Genomic DNA, 12,404 nt, shown 5'->3' on the forward strand with positions numbered 1-12,404 from the left:
TAGTGCTATGCTGTGTTGCCTGCCCACTAGCTTAGTGCTATGCTGTGCTGCCTGCCCACTAGCTTAGTGCTATGCTGTATTGCCTGCCTACTAGCTTAGTGCTATGCTGTGTTGCCTGCCCGCTAGCTTAGTGCTATGCTGTATTGCCCATCCACTAGCTTAGTGCTATGCTATGTTGCCCGCTCGCTAGCTTAGGACTATGCTGTATTGCCCGCCCACTAGCTAAGCACTATGCTGTGTTGCCCGCCCGCTAGCTTAGTGTAATGACGTGTTGCCCGCCCGATAGCTTAGTGCTATGCTGTGTTGCCTGCCCGCTAGCTTAGTGCAATGCTGTGTTGCCCGCCTGCTAGCTTAGTGCTATGCTGTGTAGCCTTCCCACTAGCTTAGCACTACGTCACTGCCAGTAATTGTCGAGGGGGGGACATGGAGCGGCACATCAGTAACATTTTTGCTAGCATGTTTGTATTGCGTCCCGCGCTACATCAATACAGACAGTTGTCGACGGGGGCATGGAGCAGTACATCAGTTGCATTTTTGTATTACATCCGGCATTACATCAATACCAACAGTTGTCGATGGGGGGTGTATGGTAGGCGGGGCACTTGGTTCTGTTGACCGGGTGGGGCTTCCCGCTTTTATAACGGTTGGGGAAACACTGAGGAAAAGCGCACCAAGGTGTTAATATTTATATATTTAGTATATATATTTATATATTTAGTATATATATATATTTAGTATATATATTTAGTATATATATATATATATATATATATATATATATATATATACACATACATACACACATACATTTTAATTTTTTTATACATAAATCTCAGCCATTTATATATTTTTATATTTGTTCCTGATTTTGACTCTTCCAGTCCTCCACACATCTTTGGTAGTTGCCCAAATTTTAAGATTTAAAAAAAAAAAACTTATAGCTAATTTGAAACAAACAAACCCTAATGTAGCTTTTCTTCATAGTCAACTGATTTAGTATCATCTTTGTGTTATCTCTTTTGCAACCTTGCAGAAATGAACATATACTCATGTTTTTGGTCAAAATGATCACCTTGGAAAGAGTCTTTCATCATTCCACGATCACTTGAATAACACAGCAAAGTATGGACAGCAAACATTTTCTGTGTGTGTGCATGAACTATGAACCAGACAAATGAATTTTGTCAAGTCAACAGCAAAATTCATTCCTCCATTCCTTCTTTTTAAAATTTTTAACCTTCCTCAACATTCTCCTTCGCCTCCTCTCCAACATTCTCAAGCTCGGCGTGTTGGATGCCAATCAAGTCCCAAAACCAAGTCAAAATCAAGCAATGAAATCAAAAGCAAAGATCATGTTAGATGAGTTTGTCGATCAATGGATAGTAGGGTGCTCGTTCCTAATGGGCTGTAACTGCAATACAGCCCGATGCTTCAGGGTTAATTATGAGAGGGGAAAGGGGATTAGGGGAAAAGTAAATGATTATAGGATTGTGTTGCTGTATGGGGTGGGGGTATAAGGCAAAGAGGGTGGTGGGGAGGTAGCTGGGGTGGACGGGGGGGATGGAGGGCAGACCAGGCAAAAAACAAAAATAGGCAATCCACTGAAGGTATGAGAAAAAATATGTTGTCTGTATATGAGGCAGTCCTCATGGTTAGTGCAATAAAGTGATCTTACAATTCTCTTCTCACTGAAAACCTTGAGACCGCCTGTAAAACAGCTGCAATAACAAACGAGGGGATTAAACACAGTAAGTCTTAAACACCAAAAACCAGCATACAAGCCAAAGTCTGCCTTCACTGGTCATCCTGAAGAATGAGTTCTGTTTTCATTTAAACATGTTTCTTATTATACGTATATACGTTAAAATGTAAGAAAAAAGTTTTCTGGACACGACACATGATACTTCTCTCACGCATATAATATACACCACATGTCCATTATATGGGTTTTACCAAGTATCTGGTAGGTAATGGTGTAATGGTACACTGATCCATGCCTAAAGTTTTGGTAGGGGTTTCTTGGTTCGGTACACGTGTATCGAATTAATGCGGCGTTGGGTTTTAAACATGTACACATGTTCCACGCAACTTAAAAAGAAAAAAAAAATAACACGCACGAAGCAACACCACAACAAAAGCATGGAGAACACAAACAGACCAAAGCTCTAAGACGCCCCATCCACATTACAGAAGTCCCTCGCTACTTCGCAGTTCGACTTTTGCAGACTCGCTCTTTTGCGGTTTTTCAAAGTAAGATTGTACGCGACACACGGTTGTCAACTTTATTATTCATGTGATTGGGACAGTATGGGATTTTGTAAGTAAAAAGTTAACGAATAAAACTTTGGAAAGGCGCCACTCAAAAGGACTATATTTCCCAGAAGCCATCAGTGCCCCACCCAGAAGCAACTGCGCTTCTAGTCGTTGCCTTCTGCTGAAATGGAGGGAAAGTTTTGATCCTATCCGAAAAAGTTTGGTCCTTATTCATAGTGAGTTCGGCACCCAGTGGATCCAAAGAGCCGCATGGAACAGAGCGGGAATCGGACCAGAACGAGACCTCCAGACTCATCCCTGAATGAGTGCCGCCCACTGGCCCACAAGGCCTACGAGGCAGGGAGGCGCCACCCGGAGGTCTGGCATTCTCTCCAGAGCCCACTCGGACTTTTATCATCCGTATTCCTCTGGATTATTTGGACTCGATCGGGACTATTGTGTAGTTCTGTGCTGGCTCTCCAAAGTTCCGGCTAGATCTTGGTGCTCAATGGCTGCAGAAGGCCAGCCAGAACCGGACCAATGCTGGCGAGTTCCCATATAAAATTTTGCAGTAGCTACTGTACAGTACATATACCATCCATTATCTTTTACCCACTTCTTCCACTTTAGGTCACGGGGGTCACTGGTGCCCATGTTCGGCAATCACTGTGCGAGGGGCGGGGTACACCCTGAATGGGTCGCAAGTCCATCACAGGGACACATGGAGACAAACAACCATTCGCTTTCTCACTCACACCTAGTTACAATTTAGAGTTACCAATCAGCCTAACAAGCATGTTTTTGGTCTGTGGGAGGAAACTGGAGTACCCGGAGAAAACCCACGCATGCACGAAGAGAACAAGCAAACTCCACCCAGAAAGGCCCCCGGACCGGGATTTGAACTGGGGTCCTGCTTGCTTAGAGGAAGCAGCTCTACCAGTTGCTCCACCGTGCTGCCCAGTACATATACATGTTCATATATGCGTATGTTCTTAAAATGACGTAGGTTTAAGAGTTTAGAACATTGCAAAAGTGTGGGTAGGGTTTATAAAGCCTTAAAATATATATAAATACAAAAATAAATATAATGTCCCTACTTCGTGGATTTACGCTTATCACGTGCGCGGGGGTGGATCCAGAACGTAACCCTCAAGACTAAACGAGGGACTACTATTGGGAACATGATGTTTTTTTAGTCAATTGCAATGAAAGAAAGGCGGTTAGAACAAAGGATTTATCGTTGAAGCTACAGGGACTATAGCTGGCTCCAAGTAGAATTTAATTATTTGAAATGGCATCACTCAAATGTAAACATAACTGGCCCAAAGAGAAACCTGAAGCACAAACCCAGTTGCCTGTAGCATTCAACAGACACTCACTAAGAATTCAGAACAGGCTGAATTTATAACAAACGCCAGAGGAGCTTTTATAGCAGCAAAGACCATACTTTGTTTGTAAAAGTGTCAGTTTGGAAATATTAGAAACTTAAATCTGTCTATGAATAGAACCAAGTCATCAGCAAATCACACCAGCTTTATAAAAGCAAGTACACGCTGAAGATCCCATGACATATCCAAAGCTTCTGTTATGTAGTTACATACTTACTGCATACTATAAAGATTTGTTTCTCTCAATGTAATTGCAATGAAAATACATAACTGTGACTTTAAAGCTGATATATGTACCGATACACCCCACGTATCTGTCAGCAGAAAGCATCAAAGCAGGCAAAAGACAAATAAGAGAATCTTGCGAAACAGCTACAAACATTTTTTCATTCAACCTTTATTCATACAGGTTAGTTTCACTGAGTCACAAGGACTCATTTACAACAGAGACCTGTGACAAAAAATACTATCTAAACACTTTACAGTAAACAAAGTATGGTCGGTTCAGAATAACTTGTAGAAGTCTGCCTGTTTAATTCAAATCAGCTGTGTGAAAAAAGCTCAGTGGTGCCGCTGAACATGGGCACCCACACAGGTGGCAGACAGAAGGTGCAGGTATGGCAAGCAGTTCTATCAAACAAGCAACAGTTTGAAAACTACTGCGGCTAGCCATCAGTTAGACCTGTCACGATAACAAATTTCGCTGGGCGATTAATTGTCTCAGAAATTATTGCGATAAACGATAATAAATTATTGTCAAATTTAGGAAGAAATGGTTAATTTGTTTTGAGTGTAGTACCATTTTTTGACCACCAGATGGCAGCATAAGACTGTTTGAACTGATGGATGGATAGTGAGGGAGCGAGCAGCATCTCTCTAAGAAAAATGGGAGGGAGGTCCCTTGACGTGACATGGGCTGTCTCTATTTGGTTCTCAAAATGGCGGACGCTCAGTGTGGTTTGAGCTCTTTAGCATAGCATTTTTCACACAAATCTTTTAATCAAAAAAACAGTAAATACGTTCTCAGCTTCATTTTGCAGAGAAAAACAACTTTTTACACAAAGGTACGAGTTTCAACCGTGAATTTTGGAGCTTCGACAAGACGGAGTTTTTTTTCCTGAGGTCGGCCTGTTAGCTTAGCTCCTCAGCTTAGCTTCTTTTAACGATCCAAAAGCATGATTTTGGACGGTTAAAACAGATTTTAAAGAGAAAAGAGAAAGGGAGGGGTCAGTGAAGAGCACCGGAGTTGAACTTTTTGTCATCCATTGTCTTCAGAAAGAGAGATACGAAGAAACGATAAAATTGATAAATGAAAATGAGGTAGATAATTTTCATTTATCATACGATTAACTGATTTATTGTTTATTGCGACAGGCCTCCCATCAGTATATTCATTCAATATCCCTGCTTCTCACACTAACACAAACACATAGCTACGTAAATGACTTGTACTTGTATAGCGCCTTTCTTTCTAATCAAGATACTTAAAGCGCTTTACAACACAATCTGTGCCCTCATTTACCTCCACACACATTCATCTCCAAACCACATATAAATACCGAACGTACCGAACCATGACTTAGGTACCATTACACCCTTAGAACCTACGTGTTAAATTCCACATTAGAAGAGAGAACAGAGGTTTGTTTGCTCAGCATGCATGTGTCAATTTTGGGTTGGTTGATTTTGATTCACTTTTTCCAGTAGCTTGAAGAACGGCAGTGACTCGAGAGAAGAATGGCATTATCCATATCGTGAGCATGTGGCGTCGTGGCTAGAAATAGACTCCTGGGTTGTTTTGATCCACAGGGAACTGGCACAACACACACAGTGGCAGATTCCCATCACCAGGGAGCACAGTCCTGATGACAGCACGGAACAGCAACACCAACTATTTGCTCCGACAGAAAGGGTGACGAATTACAAAAATAGCAACTGTCTATAAATAAAATAAGAATATTTGGAACAATTGGCAGTGTCCTTTATAACATTTTCTATAAACACTGGTAAATAAATATGTAACAATAAAGGCTGATACAGAAAGTTAAAACTCTTAAATATGTGGGTAGGACAATGCAGTCTAATAAATACACATAACTCATGACCCTGTTTCCAGGACAAAGGCATATCCGATTCATTATTTACCGATGCTGCTTCTAGTTTTGCTGCCAAGACTCTTAAGTCTTGCAATAAGACTCCAACGTGATTCATGTACCTATGAGTCAGCACTTGTGTTGTTTTCAAACTGCTTGACTTTCAGAAAATTGCTCCAAGTGGCCGTCTCTATTCAGATCTGAACATGCTCGCACCCTGATTTGCCACAAGTGTTAATTAATAGAGACATTAGAGAGCTCATTAAGTTAAATAAATTATTAAAAGCTGAGCGACTCAACAAAATGGCAACCATCAGTCATGCAGTCACTTATCTTACCTCTTTGCTGCCCTCCAGGTCAGACGAATCGCTGCTGAAATCTTCCGTGTTTAAGTTCTCGAAGTCTGACTCGCCCACAGCTATGGGCACCGTCACAGTCAGGCTGGGGTTGTGAATAAACGACATATAGTCACATTCCTCCATTGGGTACTTGCCCGTGGTATCCCCACCTACCCCAACCACCAGCCCTTCTCCTGGCCTCCCGTTGCCCTCCACCAGGTACATCCCATCAGGGTCTTTGGTGATCTCCAGTGGAGTGTGGTTAGAAATGCAGTTGCCCTTGCCGTTGCTGTGCAGCTCGTCCAGGGGTTTGCTCTCTTCTGCCAGAGCCAAGCCCTTGCCGCCGCCAAAGCAGAGGCTCCGGAGGAACTGCTGCACTTTGGACTTAATGTACGAGATGCCCCGTTGGATGCGACCCACGGCGATCTGCAGGTTGTTCATCTCGCTGTCTTCGTCAGTCGCTGCCAGGTTGTCGGCGCTAAATGAGCTCAGGAGGAGAGCCAGGAAAAGATTCAGAACCTAGAAGGGAAACGGGTTTAGTAGCAAACCTGTAAATAAGACAGTTTATCCAACGACAGAAACACAAAACATAAAACTAGGTAAAAAGTCATACCACAAGGTTTCCTATGACCATGACCATCATGAAGACAATTATGCACATGGTCTGCCCCGCTACCTCCATGCAGTCCCACATGGTCTCGATCCATTCGCCACACAGCACCCGGAACACGATGAGGAAGGAGTGGAAGAAGTCGTGCATGTGCCAGCGCGGCAGCTCGCAGTCCTCAGAAATCTTGCACACGCACTCCTTGTAGCTCTTCCCGAACAGCTGCATGCCCACCACGGCAAAGATGAACACGATGATGGCCAGCACAAGAGTCAAGTTGCCCAGAGCGCCGACAGAGTTACCAATGATCTTGATGAGCATGTTGAGCGTGGGCCACGACTTGGCCAGTTTGAAGACCCTCAGCTGGTTGGTGAGGAAAGTTACAAAGAAAGGTCACGTGTTGGATTACAGTCGACAAATTTTTAAAGGGGTCTTGGACTACTTGCACATGTTGGCCTTGATATGCATTTCTATATTCTACTACAAGTTGATGTTTATGAAACATGACAACCCCATAATACTTAAAATTCTTTACATGTTTATTACATTTTTCATCTAAGGACGTTTCCATTCTTGTACCGGTGCAATGCATTCTAGGGCAATGACGTACATCATGTACATCAACACATCATGTCACTTCCACCACTTAGTTTGGGTACCTAACTTTTAGTCGGTGTACTTTAAAAACAGTAAAATGCTCAAGTATGTGACATAATAATTAATTTACAGTATTCCATTCACTTTCCAGTCTTACCAATCTAAAGGACCTGAGTACAGACAGGCCTTCCACGTTGGCCAAGCCGAGCTCCATCAGGCTGAGGCTAACGATGATGCCGTCGAAGATGTTCCAGCCCTCCTGGAAGTAGTAGTAGGGATCCAGGGCGATAATCTTGAAGCACATCTCTGCTGTGAAGATGCCGGTGAACACCTGATGTGGAGGAAAAAGCTGTCATCAATCAGCTAATTTATTTGAGCTTTTTTTTTCATGGATAAATACTTGCCAGGTTTCCAACTGAGAGGACGTTATCGAACTCTTTGGTCATGGGGTAGTGCTCCATGGCCATGAACAGGGTGTTGAGGACGATGCAAATGGTGATGGTCAGGTCTACAAACGGGTCCATGACCACCGTGCTGACAACGTCTTTGATTTTCAGCCATGCAGGACAGCAATCCCAGATCAGACAGGTGTTAGCGAATCGATACCAGCAGGGCGGGCACTTCTGTCTGGACTCTTCAAGCTCTGGAAAATGAGAACAAAGTTAGGTTTTTTTTTTTTTTACTAAAGATGATGGTATTCTTCTTCACACATTGTTGTCCCTATTAGAGTTGGGCAACAGGATTGGTCCAAAAGGTTGGTTTGGTTTCAAAGAATGATTTGGTACTGTCATTTAAGTTTGCTTAATTTACAACTCAAACTAGGGATGCACGATATTGGATTTGTGGCTGATAACCGATATTTTTAATATACGTTCCTTTGTCAGAACATAGCCCTCTCTCTTATTTAGGCTTATTTGCTATAAAAACTGTGTCACAGCTGTAAGAGCTGGTGACATATATTGAATAACAGCCATATGATATGCATAGCACTTTAACTTATATTAAATGAAAAGTGTTAAATGTTATTAGCATTAGTCACCTGCAATGCTGTCTCACTTGTGGAGGCTTGTTCCAGGTTCCTAAAGCTGCAGTGTGGGATCCTCTGTACTCTTGTGCACGAAGGACAGCCTCTTTAAGTTCAAAGTTTTTCTCCATCTATTGTGCTGTAAGACTGATCATGCTAACGGGGCTAACACTTGACGTCCAAACATCTGTGGTAAAACTCACCCAAGTGCTATCGGCTATTAGCTTCTCAATGACGTCGGAAATGACGGCTTGGAACTCGGGTAAGGCTACGTCGGAAAAATATCTGACTGGGGACGATGTAGCAGCAGGCATCCTTGTCACTGGGTTGTCATACAAAAACAGCATCTTTTATATCGATGAGTTATTTTGATGGAATGGCCGATGTCCAATATTTAACTTTGACGCCAATATCGGCCGATACCGATACCATGCCGATAATATCGTGCATCCCCAATTCAAAACAAAACCTGCATGAGAGGTAATAGTTAAAATGTGCTTTATTGATGATAATTTACAGATAACAGACAAATTTTCATAACAACCGTACAAAATAAACCTGTTTTGGAACCCACAGTCAAGTGGATTTTAAAAGTTTCAGGCCACAGTTGCTGTTTCACAGTCAACACATTATCGTCCAGACTGCTGCCACGGTACCAATTAAACAAATGTTGCTTGTTTTAGGTACATTACTGCCATCAGTGAGTGTTGTCGCACCGAGAAGCGCTCATTATTACAGGCGGTGTGCGAAAGCTCCACGGATGTTTGTTTCTTCTTTTATAGACATTAATCACTTCTTTAATTTACCTTCCATTGTGTTGGTAAGGATACTGGCCACACTCATGGCCCTCGGCCGGCCCCCTGGTTCTTCTAAATAGTCCATGGATGGCTGGAAGAAACCCGACCTACGCTTCTTTATCTCTGTATCTGTTGTTGTTCCCTGGAAAAAGAAAGAAAACTTTATTTGAATAAAAAAATGTAAGAGACATTTTTTCAGAAACGTTTAGATGCCGAGTCTAAAATAACAGTTCATGCTTCAAGCATCACCCGCACAGCTTTGATCCCTTGTTAATCTTGATAAAATTTACTCTTAAAAATGAAGGGATTAAAGGCATTTATGGAACATGCAGGTTGATAAGAGATGAGGGAAAACTTGAGTTTTGTTGAAGAATTTCATACAAACAAAATAAGAATACCGCAAAAGGTACATCATGCACCCATCGATAAACTATTATACACATACCTGCAAACTCACTAAGGATGAAAAGGTGACAAACCTAGCACCTATAGTGGAGTGGGGGGCACAGACGACCCCCCACCAAAGATTTTGTGATTTTTAACATGTAAATTAAGCATTCTGGTATACTACAAGAAAAAAATTGAGGAAAAGACAAAATGTTTCAGGTAAAAAAGACATGTACTAACATATAATGTATTTAAGACATACACAGCTAGCTTAGCGCACTTACGTAGCACTATGCAAGTGAGCTAGCTTAGTGCTTGCGAGCTAGCACAAGCTTTGTTGCGAGCACAGGTTGCAAGCTAGCTAGCACGACTTATGTAGCGCTAGCTTAGCATTATGCAAGTCCAGCCAATGGGAAATTATGCCATCTACCATACCTCTGACAACCCCCTGAATATTTTTTCTTCGGATTTAGATGATTCACGCAAATTACATATTTTTGCTTGAAATGAGAAAATTTTGCCAAAAAGTGACAAGTTTGCAGGTATGTACAGTAGTCCCTCGTTTATCGCGGGGGATCCGTACCCTGAAGCCCTGCGATAAGTGAAAAACCGTGATGTAGGAATAGTAGTACAAGTAGGAAGTAGTAGTTTATTTTAGTATATTAAGGTGGTTTAAACCCTTCCCACACTATTGCAATACTCTAAACAATGTATCTAAACTCAAACGCTCTAAAAGAGCACAGAATGTCATGATTTCCCTCTCTATCCCTCTGCTGCTCTCAGCCACCTGCAAGCATTCTTGGCCACGCCCACTCCTCCGCTCTGCACGGAGATCAGCTGCAGGAGGAAGCTTTTTCTGCAGCTGTGGGCTGCACACAGGTGCAGCAGGTGCTAAATAATTTTAAATAATTTATTTTAAATATAAATTCCATGCTGATCATGCGGCTCATCCATCAATCAGCCAATAGCGTGCCATGCCCAATCTTACTTGGAAAAACCACGATGGAGCGAGTTCGCGAAAAACGAACCGCGAAGTAGCGAGGGACTAATGTATACAGAATTACTAGAATCTATAGCAATGGCCCAGACAAGCCATGACCATGTATAACCTTTGACCCTGACCTTAGAGCTGAGGTGATGAGATTATGCAAGACGCCATTTTTGTTAAATTATCTTGAGCACATGAGAAATTAGGATCCGGACAAGTAAAGACTTTGTTGTAACGTTGACCTTGATTTGTCACCCTGAAGCTAGGGTGATGAAAAGATTATGCAACTCATCGTGTAGTGGTGGTACAGATACAAACCAACTCACCAAGCTTTGTTAAAATTATCTTGAGCTGGTCAGACGTTAGGGTCTGGACAAGAAAATACCTTGTTTTAAATTTGACCTTGAATCTTGGGTAATGAAAAGCGTATGTAAATTTACGTCATCATCACTAGACATTTATGCCTAGTAAACATTTATGTCTAGTGATGATGCATATCAAGTTTCATTAGATTAGCTTGAGCAAATAATAAGTTATGGCTCAGACAATAGAAAAGTTCTGGATGTACGGACGGAGACTATACCACAATATGTCCAACTTTGACTGGCATATAAAACAAAGAAAATAGGAATGAAGAAAACAATAAAGTTAAAAACTCAAAGGAAGATAATGAGAAAATAAACCATGAAACGGTTGTCACCTCCGGCAGCAGGAGACCTACAGGAGAGGTTACGGACGTCCCACCGACCAGCGACACCACTCCGTTGCAGTCTACGGAGCAGTGCATCTTGCCGTTGGCGGGCAGCACAATCCGCGGCGCCACAAGGCTGGTCTGGCTCACGGCGCTGCAGCGGCGCTCGAGGCGTCGCGGCACGAACAAGGAGCCGCGGCGACTGTCGCTTTCCTCGAAGGTGCTGTGCTCGTCGTCGGCGAAGTCGTTCTCCGAGCCCATGTCGCGCGCTCGGCCACGGAAGCTGAAGAGGCTGGCTCGGCTGTTCCTCCGAGGTGAGAACAGGGTGCCGCGAACACTGAGGAGGGACTGGGAAATGGATACAAAAAGTCCTCTTAGAAGTATTCTCAAAAGTATTCCTAGTTCAGACCGTCTACCTTATGACAATCCTCAACAAAACGATTGTCGCTCAAGAGACAATTTGTTTTTTATTGTACTCTATTAATCCCCAACGGGGAAATTAATTCTCTGCACTTTTCCCATTGCACATGTGAGCAGTGGGCTGCCATCCAAGGTGCCCGGGAATCAGCTGGGGGGTTTAAGGGCCTTGCTCATGGGCCCAGAGTGGGGCAAATGAGGGTGGACGCAGGTGTGGGTGTTTCATCTTTTCCACCCACATTTTGATGTCGGTACGGGGAGTTGAACCGTGGAGTTGACCGGTGACTCTCCAATCACAGGTCCACCCTCTCTAACCTCTGCACCACCACTACCTCTTAAAATAGTTGCTCTTGTGCTTTTAGGGTGGTGGAAAACAGGAAACCTTAAATTGTACATTTACCAGAAGGAGAGATAAGTGAAACTCAGTCTATCACCATAGCAACAGACTGCTTTTCCCCCATGCGGTTGCCATAGTGAACCGAGGTCTCGGAGCTCCATTGATGATGGCTTTTATGGCACACTTTTACCCCTAGGTTAAGAACCTCTCAGTAATTTAACCTGAAAGTAATTAACCTTTCTGGACCCAAAAGCCTGGAGTTTTTCCTCCCGGGGTAAGTTAACGTAGAGTTTATGAATGATATCGGAGATTGTTTTTCTTTCTTCTTTTTTAAAATTGATAATAAAAGTGTTAACAAAACAGTAAAATCAATATCCACATTAAAAATCAAAATGAACAAGCCAATAATGCCAGGGGGTTATAAAGCGAGCACAATTAGCACAAAGTGAAAACTTAAATATTCTTATATATATATATATATATATAT

At 42.6% G+C, this 12,404-nt stretch overlaps 1 protein-coding gene across 1 annotated transcript in view; it reads right to left on the reverse strand.

Annotated features, from left to right (window-relative positions):
- The window catches only part of LOC119428911 (sodium channel protein type 2 subunit alpha), a 79,710-nt gene that overhangs the window by 29,190 nt on the left and 38,116 nt on the right, over positions 1-12,404 (reverse strand). Inside the window, exons 12-17 of the mRNA XM_037696608.1 lie at positions 11,173-11,511; positions 9,107-9,239; positions 7,681-7,919; positions 7,434-7,607; positions 6,686-7,042; positions 6,073-6,591 (exon numbers count right to left, since the gene is read on the reverse strand). Of these exons, the coding sequence (XP_037552536.1) occupies positions 6,073-6,591; positions 6,686-7,042; positions 7,434-7,607; positions 7,681-7,919; positions 9,107-9,239; positions 11,173-11,511 (1,761 nt within the window). The remainder of the gene's footprint in view (positions 1-6,072; positions 6,592-6,685; positions 7,043-7,433; positions 7,608-7,680; positions 7,920-9,106; positions 9,240-11,172; positions 11,512-12,404) is intronic.

Source organism: Nematolebias whitei, chromosome 23 (genome assembly GCF_014905685.2).
Source record: "Nematolebias whitei isolate Nwh7 chromosome 23, NemWhi1, whole genome shotgun sequence".
In the NCBI taxonomy this organism is placed as follows: Eukaryota; Metazoa; Chordata; class Actinopteri; order Cyprinodontiformes; family Rivulidae; genus Nematolebias; species Nematolebias whitei.